General features: G+C 45.0%; 1 protein-coding gene across 1 annotated transcript; it reads left to right on the forward strand.

The window, feature by feature from the left end:
* Positions 1-237: 237 nt before the first annotated feature.
* Positions 238-1,709, forward strand: LOC147292653 (UDP-Glycosyltransferase superfamily protein). The gene has a single exon (XM_086234075.1). The coding sequence runs from the start codon at positions 264-266 to the stop codon at positions 1,707-1,709; it is 1,446 nt and encodes a 481-aa protein (XP_086090201.1). The 5' UTR covers positions 238-263.
* The last annotated feature ends 14,476 nt before the right edge of the window (positions 1,710-16,185 follow it).

Genomic DNA, 16,185 nt, shown 5'->3' on the forward strand with positions numbered 1-16,185 from the left:
TAAACAATATTACATGACACATGAATATTCTTTTGTCTTGAAAGAGGCGTGAGAAACGCACTAAAAGAAATTCCCAACGTATGTCCAGACCCACTTGCTTCAGTGGGTGGGCACCTCCCCACACTTTCCCATACACCTCCCACATTTTATATACAAGTTAATTATAAAATTCAAAACGTACAGTAGAACCAAACAAACACCCATCTAAATTTTCTCATTAATTCATTCCACAACCCCCTTCAATTACCAACAGCTAGCACAACATGGCCTCTAACATCAAACCCAAGAAACTCATTTCCTCTTCCCAATCAAATCTTTGCACCACCCTCTTCTTCATTGTCCTCTTCACCATCCCTGCTCTGTTTCTCCTCCACACACCCACCACCACTTCTCTCTGCACCACCTTCGCCACCTCCAACACCAAGCCCTGGTCCGGCGATCTTCGTACAGCTCAGTTTTCCTGGAACCGCCTTCCTTTCCCGGAAGACCAACCGCGCCCCGTTGCTCTCAAGATCGCAGTCTTCTCCCGGAAATGGCCGATTGGCACCGTCCCCGGTGGCATGGAACGCCACGCCCACACCCTACACACAGCTCTCTCTCTTCTTGGCCACCAAGTCCATATATTCACATCTCCAGTTGATGGTGATGGAAGTAGCCGAACCTCATCATCGCCTTACCTCCATTTCCACGAGGGTGAACCAGGGCGATGGAGGTACAACAAAGCATGGGAACAATTTGTTGAAGAAAACCAACATGAACCATTCGATGTGGTTCACTCAGAAAGCGTGGCGCTTCCTCATTGGTTAGCTCGCACTCTCCCCAATCTGGCAGTGTCATGGCATGGCATAGCCCTTGAGAGTTTACACTCGGACATCTTCCAAGACTTGACTCGTAAGCCGAACGAGCCCATATCCCCAGCTTTCAACAAAAGCATACAAGGTGTGGTTCCAAAGGTACTGACTGAGATAAGGTTCTTCCATAGCTATGCCCATCATGTTGCTATAAGTGATAGTTGTGGTGAGATGCTAAGGGATGTGTACCAAATACCCAATAAAAGAGTCCATGTCATACTCAATGGTGTCAATGAGGATGACTTTGGTGAGGATGGGAGACTAGGCCTAGAGTTTAGGGGTAGAATTGGAATTCCAAAAAATGCCAGCTTAGTGTTTGGAGTGGCAGGAAGGTTAGTGAAAGACAAAGGGCATCCTCTACTTTATGAAGCAATCTCCAAGCTCATAGCCAAGCACCCAGATGTGTATTTGATTGTGGCTGGGTCAGGACCATGGGAGCAAAGGTACAAGGACTTGGGGCCACGTGTCCTGGTTCTTGGGTCAATGAGTCCATCTAAGTTGCATGCCTTTTACAACGCCATTGATATTTTTGTGAACCCAACACTTAGACCACAAGGTCTTGATCTGACTCTCATGGAGGCAATGATGAGTGCGAAGCCGGTGATGGCGTCGAGGTTTCCGAGCATAAAAGGGAGTATTGTGGTGGATGATGAATTCGGGTTTATGTTTTCTCCGAACGTGGAGTCGTTGATGGAGGCGATGGAGTTGGTTGTGGCAGAAGGGTCAAAGAGGGTGGCCCAAAGAGGAAAGGCATGCCGGAAATACGCAAAATCCATGTTTACAGCAAGGAAGATGGCATTCGCATACGAGAGGTTGTTTCTTTGTATAAAAAATCAAACATTTTGTACCTATCCTTAATTAGGCCCTATACATTTTTTGTTTTCTTTTTCTTTTTTTAACTTTATGTCCAATTTTCTATAGGAACTTAATTGTATTGCTTTTACATGATATCCTAAAGATGATTCATTTTCAATCCATTTTTGAGTTGGATATATACTAATATTTCTTAATTAGAAATTAAATACAGGGTCACACCTACCGGGTCGCACATCCATTATATATATCATGAGGTCAAATTAATATATGGCACAATTTTAATGCATTCAGCCTGTGCTGGCTGTCTTTAGCGTTGTGTTTTCTTCTGTTGGTTGGCTTAATTTGTGCTTTTCCTTATTGGTGTTCTGAGAGTGATCGAGTTGTTTTGGTCCCTTAAGGGCTTGGTTGGTTTCGTGTGGGTCGGCCCCCTTGGAACCTTTTCCTTTGGTTCAATATATTCGATCAATATATCCTTTTATTTCCTAATGAAACAAATTTAACTACCATATATGCTTTCTAATATTTATCTGCCTATCCTATAATTGCAGATGGTATTGGTTTAGACTTTAGCATGTGCGTACGTGCTCCAAGGCATCTTGTAGTCCAACATATACATAGACTTGTAAAAGTTAATGGCCGGTACTAGTTTCTATACTTCCATCAATTACATACCTCACAGTTCAACGGTCGTTCATATGGATCATCTATTCCAGTAAAACCTGCAATTAGATACAGCTGCTTGAAAATTGGCCACACACACCCAAAAAAAAAAAGATCACAACAGTTTCTAGGAAAGAACCAAAGTGTAGTCAGAGTACACATAAAGAACATAAAAAGGTAATTTCCATTCAAGTCAAGTCTGAACGAAATAATAAATATTAACTGCACTGCGAAAATTAAAAGTCATGATTTACAATAGATGTGTATATATCTTTGAATGATGTCTAAAATATAAATAGTTCTGAACATTAAATTGTAGGTTCAAATACACTATTCTTACTTTTTTTAAAGTAAGCACATCTTTACTTGAAAATTATTAATGCATGAATGGGTTATAAATTATTGATGTAAGCCAATCCATATACTGGGAAGGTGCGTCCAAATATGTTTTTTTTTTTTTTGGCCAAGGAATGCCTCCAAATATGTTAATTATGGAGAAGATGTAATGTCCTATTAATGGTTTGGCTCTGGCTCTGTTTCTTTCAGAGTAAAATGCTTTCCACAGAAAATTGCTTCTTTTTGGAAAAATCTGTTAAAAATCATGTGTTCTTTTATTTGACTTGACCAGTGGAAAGTAAGTAGAAGTTGTTGGAGCATACATTTTGTGGTTTAAAAATAAATTGGAAAAAAAGTATGGACTTATAAAGTATAACAAGAGTGCTGCTATTTGCACACCCCAAAATTTCTTTTTACACACCATTTTCCTATTTTTTCCCATTTCACACCCTCACACCCTTCCCATAATTAAATTTTCTCATACACACACCCCTCCCAATTATCATAATATCCCCATTTTATCCAACACACCCCATCAATTCAGAAAAAAAAAAAAAAAAAACACACCCCTTCCCTTCTCACCGGACCACCCCTCCCCCTCCCTCTCTCTCTTCCCCAGCCCACCCCAACCCAGCCCCAACCACCCCAGCCCCGTCACAGCCCACCCCAGCCCTGACCCACCCACCCCAACCCCGTCACAGCCCACCCCAGCCCCTCACCCGACCACCTCCTTCCCTCCCGCACCCTCCCCGCACCACCCTCCTCTTTCTCTCTCCTCCCCCGCAACACCACCTCCTCTCTCTCTCCTCCCGCGCGCAGCTGCGCATCCGCTCGACACTGGTCCGCCGAAAATGTCACACTCGTTCAGCAGTCATCCGCCGAACGATGTGAGTGTTGTTCGGCAGGTACCCACCGAACATCAAGGACCCGTTGGGCAAGTACTCGCCGAACCAGCTACTCGGAGAGAGAGAGAGAGAGAGAGAAGGGCACGCCGGGTGAGCACGCAGGGAGAGAGAGCTTCGACGGTGGCTGGAAGGCGCTGCGCGCGGTGGTGCTGTAAGCAGAAGGGGCGGGGCTAGGGTGGTCGGGGCTGGGTTGGGGTGGACTGGGGCGGGGCTGGGGTGGTCGGGGCTGGGTTGGGGTGAGAAGGGGCGGGGCTGGGGTGGTCGGGGCTGGGCTGGGCTGGGCTGGGGCGGGGCTAGGGTGGGCTTGGGCGGGGCTGGGGTGGTCGGGGCTGTGACGGGGAAAGATGGCAGAGAGAGTGAAGGTGAGATAGAGTGGGATGGGGTTTTGGGTAATTTGTTTTAGGTGTTTTTTGTCATTTCACAAATTAAAATTTTGGGGTGTGCAAAAAGAAATTTTGGGGTGTGCAAAAAGAAATTTTGGGGTGTGCAAATAGCAGCCCTCTATAACAAAAGCGAATTAAATTTTAGGGCTTATCATAAATAATCCTTGAAATATCTGGTGAAAATAGTAATTGTGGTGATGTGGGCATACATTTTGTGATGTCTGTTGATTCTTTTTTTTTTTTTTTTGACCTCTCCAATAATTTGGAATTTTAATTTCTGCAAACATTTTGATAACTTTCCAAAGTGCAATCATTTGATAACGTTCCAAAGTGAAGCCAAAATGACACATCCCCAAAAATTAATCATCTTATTTGTCATTGAGTAGTTCGTAGAAGCCCTTATTTATACTGATTCTCATTTACCAAATTCAATATGCTGACTTATATTTGTTTTATTTTTTGTTTTTATTTTTTACTTCTTCTTTTTTTGGGTGATCCTTTTCAGTTCTTTGACTGAAACAATATAATGGGAACACATTTCAACCACATTTCACATACTTGCAAGCTCTTCTTCTGAAATGGCTGCAGGATAAGACGAGCAATCTTGTTAGAGTAGCTTCGCTCAGGTAAGAGAATAACTTACCTATCCCCGTATTAGAGGATATGTGGTATCACACAGGAGTGAGAAAGAGAGAAAGAGAGAAAGGGAGAAGGAGGGGGGGGGAGGGGATAGCAAGTGGCATACTTGCATCATTCTCCTCAGGTAATGTTTATCCTAGTATTTATTTATAGACGATGACGACGATCTCTGTCGCACCTGGTAGAGTGTTTCCATGAGCTTCCTGAAGCAAATTGAGCTCCATTTCGTTGCCGAGAAACCGTAGGAAAAGAAAAGAATCAATTTTTGGTTCTCTCCTTAATTATTATTTCTCAAAAAACAATCATAATTCTAGATTTGAGCTCGCAAGATCGAGATCATGGTGCTTGTGGCTCTACGTCATGAGAAGTATTCTTGTGATTTATGATATGTTCATAAATTCACATCCTTTTATATTCCTCTTACTTAGTTTTTGTGAGTTTATTTGATTAAAAACTTTAAATTTCATTTAGTTTTGTGTTTTTAGATTCCGAGCAATAAAATGAGAAATTTCACCATTTATTCTCCTTAATATATTTTAACATGAATCCAATTGGCAATAGAAGCTAATACCTTGAAGTTATTCCAGGTTAAATTTTGTGACATTTGAAGACTTATAAGGTGTTCATTTTGAATTTCAAAGTCAGCCCAAAACTGCACCCGAGGAGAACTGAGTCAGCTGCATTGTGTAGGGCATAACTTTTTGGTTCGAGCTTGGATTGAGCCATGTAATATATGATTGGAAAGAAGACATCCAGGGCTTCCGATTGATATATAAAAAGTAAATTTCTGAGTTGGTTAAGCCCTCCAAATTGCTCTCCAAAGCCAGCTCAGAAATCCTGTCAGCAAAAGGATAAAGTGGTCCCAAGGCATCTTTCCATTTTGGGTAATTGCCTATCACATGCTCTCTTTCCTTCCCCTTTGTTTGCCCATTCTAAGAAAAATTTAGAAACCACAATGTGAAGGCTCTAAATGAGGCAAAGAGAACATTTACCTATCTCAACATCCTTTAAGGATCATCCATTGAGGGATAAGATGAAATATTCTCATTTTTGAATTAACCAAACCTTATCCCTTCATTCCTTTGAATCCTAGCCACATATTCTAGGTATAACAAATCACCCAAACCATAAAACACTCTCTCATTTTCGAGCTCCCCCATTCATCCTCTCTAATTTCACTCATTTCATCATTCATTTCATCATCTCATCTCAAAAACACACATCTCATCTTCCATCTTCCAAAACCCTAGTTTTTTCTCATCTCTCTTCATCATTTATTTTCTCCATCTTCCCTCCATCAACTCTTCCTCTCCAAAAAGCCAAACACACACTCATCTACCATATTCACCACCATTATTGCAAGAGGAGCTTGGAAGCACTTGGGGCAAGAAGCTAATTTGGGCATCCTTGGAGGAGTGACACCCCTTAGGAGCTTGGCTTCAACATATAGAGTTTTCTCTTTTCCTTCTTATTTTCATTTATGTTTCAATTTGTGATGTTGTTTGTAACTTCTATGGCTAGTGAGTAGTTTCTTAATTTGGGGCTAGGGATGTGTTCGTATGACTAATCATCTCGGCATAACGACAAGTCACACAAGGCCCAACACCATGCTGTTTGGGCCTAGACCCAAAAGACTAAGCCCTTCCTGGGCTCCTAGCCCATGATCCACTAGGCTCCGGCCTCATGGGCTTCGGCCCCCTGGGCCCCGGCCTCTTAGGCTCCGGCCTCCCAAGCTCAAGCCTCCCGGGCCCCCGGCCCGTGTCAACTAACTCGGATCCTCGAGACCGGTGCCACGTGGCGCTCCTACAGTGCAAGTCACCACAAAGGACACGTGTCGTCACCGGATTGGTTGACACTCTTCCAAAGGTACTATAAAAGAGGTACCTTCTTGTCACAAAGGACAACTGAAATCACTATTATACTATTCACTCACTCTGCTCTCAGATCTCTCTGAACACTGACTTGAGCGTCGGAGGAGCTTTGGCCGGCACCACACCGGTGCCCTTCCCGCTCACTTTTGTGTACCTGTGCAGGGTGCTCTGGATATCATACTCTCTCATTACTCACCAGTCGGACCTAGCTACCCGTTCCTGCCCCACTTCGACGTGTCATCCGCTCAGTGGTGGGTCAACGGGCCTACGTGGTTCGACTCGACGTTGACTGCTCTACCATTTTTGGGCATCAACAGTTTGGCGCCGTCTGTGGGAACGTTACAACTTTTCCCCATTGAATTCTCTACCCTCAGTTGAGGTGCAAAAACCTTCCGAGCTTCCGAGCTCCCGGGCTTCCGAGCTTCCTAGCTTCCGAGCTCCCGAGCTTCCGAGCTTCCTAGCTTCCGAGCTTCCGAGCTTCCGAGCTTCCTAGCTTCCAAGCTTCCGAGCTTCCGAGCTTCCGAGCTTCCTAGCTTCCGAGCTTCCTAGCTTCCGAGCTCCCGAGCTTCCGAGCTTCCTAGCTTCCGAGCTTCCGAGCTTCCGAGCTTCCTAGCTTCCGAGCTTCCGAGCTTCCGAGCTTCCGAGCTTCCGAGCTTCATAGCTTCCGAGCTTCCGAGCTTCCTAGCTTCCGAGCCTCCGAGCTTCCGAGCTCCCGAGCTTCCGAGCTTCCTAGCTTCCGAGCATCCGAGCTTCCGAGCTTCTTAGCTTCCGAGCTTCCGAGCTTCCGAGCTCCCGAGCTTCCGAGCTCCCGAGCTTCCGAGCTCCCGAGCTTCCGAGCTTCTGAGCTTCCGAGCTTCCTAGCTTCCGAGCTTCCGAGCTTCCGAGCTCCCGAGCTTCCGAGCTTCCTAGCTTCCGAGCTTCCGAGCTTCCGAGCTTCCAAGCTCCCTTCGAGCTTCCGCCCCGAGCTTCCGAGCTTCCGAGCTCCCGAGCTTCCGAGCTTCCTAGCTTCCGAGCATCCGAGCTTCCGAGCTTCTTAGCTTCCGAGCTTCCGAGCTTCCGAGCTCCCGAGCTTCCGAGCTCCCGAGCTTCCGAGCTTCTGAGCTTCCGAGCTTCCGAGCTTCCTAGCTTCCGAGCTTCCGAGCTTCCGAGCTCCCGAGCTTCCGAGCTTCCTAGCTTCCGAGCTTCCGAGCTTCCGAGCTTCCAAGCTCCCTTCGAGCTTCCGCCCCGCGCTCCGAGCTTCCTAGCTTCCGAGCTTCCGCCCCGCGCACTACCCAAGCTTCCGCGCCGCGCGCCCACCCAGGCTTCCGCGTCGCCGACACCAGCTCCCTCCGAGCTTTCGCGCCGTGCACCCACTCAGGCTTTCGCGCCGCGCCCACCCAGGCTTCCGTGCCACCGACAACAGCTCCCTCCGAGCTTCCGCCCCGCGCATCGCCAGCCCCGGCTCGAGCCCAAGCTTCCGCCCTGCTCACCACCCAGGCTTCCGCGCCGCGCACCCACCCAGGCTTCCGCGCTGCTGACACCAGCTCCCTCCGAGCTTTCACCCCGTGCACCGCCAGCCCCGGCCCGAGCCCAGGCTTCCGCGCTGCGCACCCACTCAGGCTTCCGCCCCGTACACCCACCCAGGCTTCCGCGCCGCCGACACCAGCTCCGTCCGAGCTTCCGCCCCGCGCACTACCTTATCGCTTTAATCAATGAAAGTCCTACCACGGACATCTTTTCATTCAAATCGTTAATTGTGTGTACGGGCACCCGGGCCATCGGACATCCGACCCTACCCATATCAAGTACCATGCATTCAAGGGAAAATCAGTCATACATGCATTCAAGGGAAACTAAGTACCATGCATTCAAGAAAAATTCCACAATACCATGTATTACAAGGAAGGGCATCCTACCCAATAACAGGTCGGACACCCTCAACATCATCCACATACTCAAGTACAAACTTAATACTCAAAAGAGTTTGCAATTTGGTACGGGCGACATCCGACCCGACCATATAACTCAAATAAAAAATAGGGCGATGGTCCGCCCACCCCTGCCCCCGGGCTATGTTTGCTTCAAACATTTATTTGGGATTATCTCCCATGTCATGCTCTCCACCTGTGGATGCTCCATCCTCGGGCTTTACCTCAAGGGTACCTCCATCCGGGACGTGGGCATGCCCATCATTACTGCCAGTAGCAGACCACTCAAACGGTCCCAGTCAAAATCAGGGCACATCTCCTCGAACTCTAATTTGCAATCGTCAAAGCTCATTGCATAGCCGATGTTCTACTCGTTGTCCGACTCCTGCTTGGCTTGGCTCAGCTCCTGCCCGCACTGCTCCAACTCTTGCCTAGCCTGGTCCGCCTCCTTCCTGGCCTGCAGTAGCTCGGCCTGCAATGCATTGTTCTGCCCGACCACTTGCCCACCCCCATGTTTCCACACCCCATCCGGGGTCGGGGCACACTTGGCCTCGTCGGTGTCCCATCACTTGTAGACGCCTGATCGGACCCTCCATCATCCATGGAATTGCCCTCCCTTGACGAATCGTCTGAGGAAACCATGGAATGTCCGACCCCACCACACCTGCCCATCCAAAAAAAAAAACAACAAAAATCAAGATGGGAAGTACTCGGAATACCAAGACAACACCATGGACATATCAAGATCGCTACTGGTTTCCCACCCCTCATATGTGCTCTTCCACCCCCAAATTTACAACATTCACCCTATCACTTTTCACATGCTCAGCCACCAACCATTTATCAAAGCAAATATTCAAAAAATCAATTCAAGGGGAAGAGCCATGACAACCCATGCCTTACCAGTCTTCCGCGGCTTCAACAGCTCAGACGGGTTCCGACCCACTCATCTTATTTCCTATGTACCTGGCCAAAAACACAACAACACCCAATAAATTACAAAGTCCAAGAATGAAGGCGTGTGGCCTACCCAGTGCTCGGCAAGGCTCCGACCCACTTGCACCTCCACCTGCCCCTACTCACATTATCCACAAAATTGACAAACAGAATTCCAAGGTCCGCCTCAGGCTGGACAACCAATATTTCTCACAAATCTCAATTTTCTCAATTTTCACAGGCAAAATCAATATATCAAGTGGGTAGAAAAATTCTTATTTGAATTACCTCAAAGTGTGGCAATTGACCCAACACGAGCAGCCCACTGCTGCAAGCAACAGCCCGAGCCGACCCTCTCTCTCCGATCCGAGCTCGACGAGCAGCGCAGACCACAGCTCCGACCCGCGCTGAGCAGCAGCACCCCCCCCCCGCTGAGCAGCAGCAGCTCCCTCTTCTTCCACGTCGGTGCTTCTGACCCACGCGCAGCAGTGGTGCTCTTCTTCCAAGCTCGGATGCAGCCCAGACGAACCCGCAGCCTCCGCACACAAACTCTCCGGCCCGAGCCCACCGCAACTCCGACCCGAGCCCCCTGCTCTTCTTCCGCTCGCCCGCTCCACTGCAGACCCGAGCCCAGCCCGCGGCTTCCACCCAACCCGCGCCTTGCAGCACTCCGAGCAGCCGCGATCAGCCACTCAGCCGCCCCCTGCAACGGCGACAATCCCAGCACCTCTGATGCGAGCCTCCGCCCCGAGTGAGATCCGGCCCGCCCACCTCCTTCCGGCCCGAGCTCTTCCCTCCGACCCGAGCAACGAGCGCCTCAGCCACTTCCGACCCGAGCAACGCTCCAGCCCACCCGAGTCCCACACTCGCCCGAGCTGCCCGAGCTGCCTCTTCTCTTCCGCCCGCGCAGAACCCGACCCGAGCTCGCCTCTTCCTTCCGACCCGAGCCCTCCTCCTTCACGACCCGAGCAGGCCCCAGCCACCCCCTACTTTTTCCGGCCCGAGCCCTCCCCTCACAAATCCTACCCGAGCAGCTCTTCCTTTTTTCCTATTTCGAAAACCCAGCTGCTCTTTGATTGGTTTTTAATATCAACTCTCTCTCTCTCCCAAATAAATCTACAGTACCCAATGTGAGATTTGGGGGTGGGTCTTTTATATCTGAGCTATACACTGTAATTCTACCATCCTCTTTACAGACGGCAACATCCCACCATTACAGTCGGACGAGGTTTACTGGGATTACATAAAGTGTCTACTGCTCGGAATACAGGGTGATCAGAAATTCAAAAAAAAAAAAAAAAAAAAAAAAAAGAAGAAGAAGAAAAAAGAAATAAAGTGTCATCTGAACCCCCAAGCTTTCCTGCAGTACAGCTTTTCTTGCTAAGGAACTTGGGGGACTTCTAAACAGTAGCTTAAGCAGGAACAAGTGTGTGGTTACTTGTCGTTCTGCTCGGACTCTTTTGTGTACAAAGTTCCCAACCAAGAAGTATCTTTTGCTCGGAAACTTGGGGGACTTCTGTTCGTATGACTAATCATCTCGGCATAACGACAAGTCACACAAGGCCCAACACCATGCTGTTTGGGCCTAGACCCAAAAGACTAAGCCCTTCCTGGGCTCCTAGCCCATGATCCACTAGGCTCCGGCCTCATGGGCTCCGGCCCCCTGGGCCCCGGCCTCTTAGGCTCCGGCCTCCCAAGCTCAAGCCTCCCGGGCCCCCGGCCCGTGTCAACTAACTCGGATCCTCGAGACCGGTGCCACGTGGCGCTCCTACAGTGCAAGTCACCACAAAGGACACGTGTCGTCACCGGATTGGTTGACACTCTTCCAAAGGTACTATAAAAGAGGTACCTTCTTGTCACAAAAGGACAACTGAAATCACTATTATACTATTCACTCACTCTACTCTCAGATCTCTCTGAACACTGACTTGAGCGTCGGAGGAGCTTTGGCCGGCACCACACCGGTGCCCTTCCCGCTCACTTTTGTGTACCTGTGCAGGGTGCTCTGGATATCATACTCTCTCATTACTCACCAGTCGGACCTAGCTACCCGTTCCTGCCCCACTTCGACGTGTCATCCGCTCAGTGGTGGGTCAACGGGCCTACGTGGTTCGACTCGACGTTGACTGCTCTACCATTTTTGGGCATCAACAGGATGTAACTCTAACCAACCATGTAATGACTTTGTGATTTGTGATATAAATGCCCTTTTGAATATATATGCTCTTATGCTAGTTTAAAAATCATGACTTGTATGTGTGAATTTACCACTTGTGCATATGAGAAATGTTGTCATGTAGAAATTGGAGATTGCTAACAATTAGTTTCTAAAGCTTGTTGCATAAGAGCATGGTAATTTAAAAGCACCTTGATTGGATTGTTTTAATTGCTTGGATTCATCATCCTTAGAACTTTATGCACCTAGGGCTTTCTATGGCATTAATCTTAGGTAGTTACCTATCATCTTGGTTGGGATAGTTGATAACATGAAAGAGAATGTGCCCTAATTTACCTTGGTCGGGGGTTAGGAGGGAATCTAATCTATCTAATTTGACATAATCACTAATTGCATTGTTTGTTACATGAGAGGGTTAGTGTGAACCCATAATAACCCCAAATCCTTCATTATCATTCAATTTAATTTGTACTTGAATTTGCTTGCATTTCCATTTGTTAGTTTCAAATTCTAGTATTACGTATCATCTATCAACCAAACAACTCAACACTACACATTTGCACATACCATTATGTTTAGTCTTGACTTTACATAGTACATAGTAGGTTGTTTGTTAGTTTTATAACCCTAAAATCAATCTAACTTGTGGTTGAAATCTCAATCAAATCTCTTGGGTACGATAACCCCTACTTCCACTTCCATACTAAAACTTGACAACCTTGCACTTGAGGTAGAATAATAACAATTTATGTTGAATTAGATAAAGAAATAAGTGAAATTCTAGATTTAAGATTATGATTTTGTCTTGATCATTTTCTTAACTGCCAAACAGTGTATTATCTTGATTTAGGCCTTAGAAAATTTTGGTGGAATTTACAATACCTACATACTGCCTTTGACTTCGATTTCCAATCAATTTTAGTTTCGATAATCATGTTTTTGCAATGTGTGCAAGTTCTGTCAGTTGCTTCATAATTATACAATTAAAACATACATATATCTTTAATGTATTGAGCTCTAGATATTGATTGAGTATTGAAGCTCTGTTATCTAATTTGATGTATGCGCATATATATATATATATATATAAGAATATTAATTAATCTATGTCAATCATGATTTTGGTGAGTAATAAGCTCTCCAGAGCTTTATCGTCTTTTCATATACACTTCCTGGAGTTTCAACAATTACACATACATCCGAATTTTTTTCTTGAAAGATATGCTACTTCCCGGTCGAGCTATCTTGTAACGGTCTCTAGGGTCTTCGGTAGAATTTTTCTTCTTTCCTGTAGTAGTTCATCTGATGAGTTCATCGTGCAATTTTAGTTTAAGCATCAGGCTTCTGAAAGCTATCTTCAGCTTTCAAAACTGTTGCATATAATCTCCTATAGTAAGATGAAAAATGATGAGAGATTATGTAAAAAAGCATGCTAAGGAGTTAAATGGTCTAATAAGATTACTCAAGGTGTAAGGTCCAACCTCAATAAAAAAATTTTTTTTTTGTTAATTTTTTTTTTTCTCTTGTAAGGGGTTATATGCAATAGTTTTAAAACCTCATGGGATGTATGTGTGAAACTTGGAAATTTCCAAATTTATTTTGGGATTTTTCCTTATTTTCTTAAATTTTTTTATAGAATTTATTTGTTAGAAAATCTAATTTTTTCATCTTGAGCTTTAATTGTTTCACCAACTTTGACTAGGGTTTTGACCCAAGTTAGACCTTTAAAAGGTGGTACTTTTACTCACGAACCCAACGGAGCAAGTCTCGTATTATTCCGAGTTTGGGAGATTATTTTATGAATTTCCCAAATTTTCTTTTTCTTTAAAGCATTTTATCTTAGTTTGTGGAACTTGCAATTTCTGAAATTTTTCTAAGGGCAAATTGGTAATTTGACCTCATAGTTAATTAGTACTAGTCGATACGAGTCCGTAGTATTTCTCAGGATATTTTTCTGAGTCCCGAACTATTTTTAATTAATTTTTGAAGTTGGGGAATATAGGAAAAAGAAAATAAAATAGGAAATCACCAGATCGCGCCACATGGCACAATCTGGAGCGTCCATCGCTGCATGGCAACAAGATCTGATGGCTGCATGTGCAGCCAAGTGTCAGTGCACACGCCACGTGTCACTTTCTCATTGGTCCAAGTTGTGACGGTTGACTTGAGTCAACCCGGTCAATTCGGATGAGTCAACCGAGTTGACTCACTCTCTTTTCCTATAAATAGTGGCTTAACCCCCCAGCTGATCCCTCACAATTCAATCGCACGCTTCCCAAGAGAGAGCTTTTCTCTCCTCTCTCCTTCTTTCTCTCTCTTCTTCAATCTTGTTTTGAGTTTATCTTGAGTTCTAGAGCTCCGATCGACGATCCAATTTCGCCTACGCGATCGTGGCGATGAGCTCTTCAATTCTAGTAGTGTGAAGGCTATGTTTTGGTGAAGTTTTAAAAAAATCATTTCTGAGCTCCATAGGTAATTTCTTGATCCCTGTCGAACTTCTGCTAAAATTTTGTAAAATTAATCTCTTGTTAATTAGGCTTTTTTAATCTTGTTACTTAGCAAGTCTAGTAGTACCGAGACTCTGCCCGTGGGAAGTCTTCAACAGGTATACCCTTAACCTAGCTTATTTAATCTGCTGTTATTTAAGTTGTGGTTATAGAAGAAACGCCGTTTAAACTGTTGTTATCAAATGAACTTAATAAATATTGAGGTCATATCAGTGGTAACCAAATAACGTGATGACTAAGGTCAGTCCATGAACATACAGGCGTTGGGTACTGAGCCAGAGCTCCCTCAGTTTCCCCATGCACTGACCTGGTCACGTTATAGGTTCATATCTGATCAATCTCCTCGACAATAAATTAAAATAGATATAGAAACCACACGGTCTGACATGACTGTTTGCCTCGGGGTGCAAGGTCATGTCGGATTAAGAATTTAGAGAAGCCTAGCAGTTACGCTAGTGCCAAACCTCTGAATTATACCTGGTCGTAACAGACAAGGTCATCGATTTACGTGAAGACCATTTTTAATACCAATTGTTGTCAAACTAGGAACTCCAGTTACCTAAAAGAGATCGTTGCGACGTGGCAAATTGTGATTTGTACTTGAGAACAGGCAAAAGCTTTGGACGCTAAGTAGGGGGACAACACACTCTGATTAGTGGATTTCCTGCATGTACTATATAATAAATACTGTGTGATAAAGATGCATGTTTTTGATTAGCATATCTGCTTGGTTTTATGATGATGGGAATGATGATTGTTATGCATATTCTCGTGAGATTGTTATTGTGTTTGACTTGAGAGTGAAAGGTCCCTTACGGTAGACCCTGGGTTTCGATCCCCAAAACCTCATGAGGGGTTGTACGGACGGACTGGTCGATTATCCTTCTTGGGAGGCCAGTCTAGGCGGTATAACCATGAAATGGCCACTTTCGCTACCCTGTCCCGATCAAATGACTGCAGGACTTTGTTATGTTTTTGTGAGAGGGTAGTTAGCCCTAACGGCTGGTCAACAGGTATGATTCTGAACTTGGGCCTGGAAAACTGTATTTTGAAAACTGTATGAGCATGCTACTAGTTTTACAAAGCTTGATAACTCGTTTGTGTTGTGCATTTAATTTTAAATTATCTCAAACTATTTTTCAAACCTAGTAGGGAGTTCCCTAAAGAGGAGCAATGAACGTATGTGATGCTCACCTCTACATTGTTGTTTTTCTCCTTCTTAGGTGCTGCGCATGTGGACTTTGACGGCCTCGATTAAGGGGGTGTTGGTGCGGTCTCGAGCTTGTCAACTCCTGTTTTCCTATTTAGTCAGTATATTTTCTTGGGCAGGTCTTTGGTGACTTTTTACTATCTTTATATACCCTTGGTCATATCCTGTATATACACTGAGTCCTTGGGTTGTCTACTTTTGAATTATCGAGTCTATATAAATAGTTTCTTTGAAGTTACTCTAAATAATAGTAACTCCGAGGGTTGGTTTAATTATGAATTAATTATTTTTGAATTAATTTTCCGCTGCAAACTCAAGCACTCTGATCCAACTCATTTTACTTAACCAAAAGGCTTAACCTATTTTGTGAAAACTTGGAATTATAACACTGGGGGATTGGTTGTTGTAGTTTCAAGTATTCTCAAGATGGGAGCATCTGTTATGTACCCGGGTTTTGGGGCGTGACAGTATGTGTAATTTTTGAAACCCCAGAAAGTGTATGTGAAAAGACGATAAACCTCAGGGGGTGTAAGTGTAATTAACTCTATTTTGCTCACCCTCTGTTTAGTCTTGCTAATAGCTGCAGGTTGCTTTTTGGTGGGTTTGCTAATTGCTTGATGAGGCATGTGTATCGTGAGCAAAATTTGTGTGCTGATCGTTTAGCCTCCTTAAGTGTGGGGAGGGATTTGAGTGTTCATTGGTTTGATTTCCCCCCTCCTGAGGTCTGCTCTTTACTTTCTGCTGATGCTCTTGGTACTAGAGTTGTAGTTGTTTAGGTTTTTCTTTTGGGCTTCGGCCCCTCTTATACCAAAAAACAAAATAAGCTAGCTCTCCATTATGTATATATTGAATATATTAGATATATATTGTGAGTAATTAAATAGAAATATTTTAGATATATTGAATTCAAATATATGCATTGGAGACTCTACCTACATTAGATTATTGGCTTTTTATCACAAATAGTCCCTCAATTTTCACCAAAACA

The sequence above is a fragment of the Dryas octopetala genome, chromosome 2 (assembly GCF_963921425.1).
Source record: "Dryas octopetala chromosome 2, drDryOcto1.1, whole genome shotgun sequence".
NCBI classification, from domain to species: Eukaryota; Viridiplantae; Streptophyta; class Magnoliopsida; order Rosales; family Rosaceae; genus Dryas; species Dryas octopetala.

Excerpts from the sequence above, each read along its gene's own strand:
- LOC147292653 (XM_086234075.1), top strand. The coding sequence starts at position 264 with ATGGCCTCTAACATCAAACCCAAGAAACTCATTTCCTCTTCCCAATCA.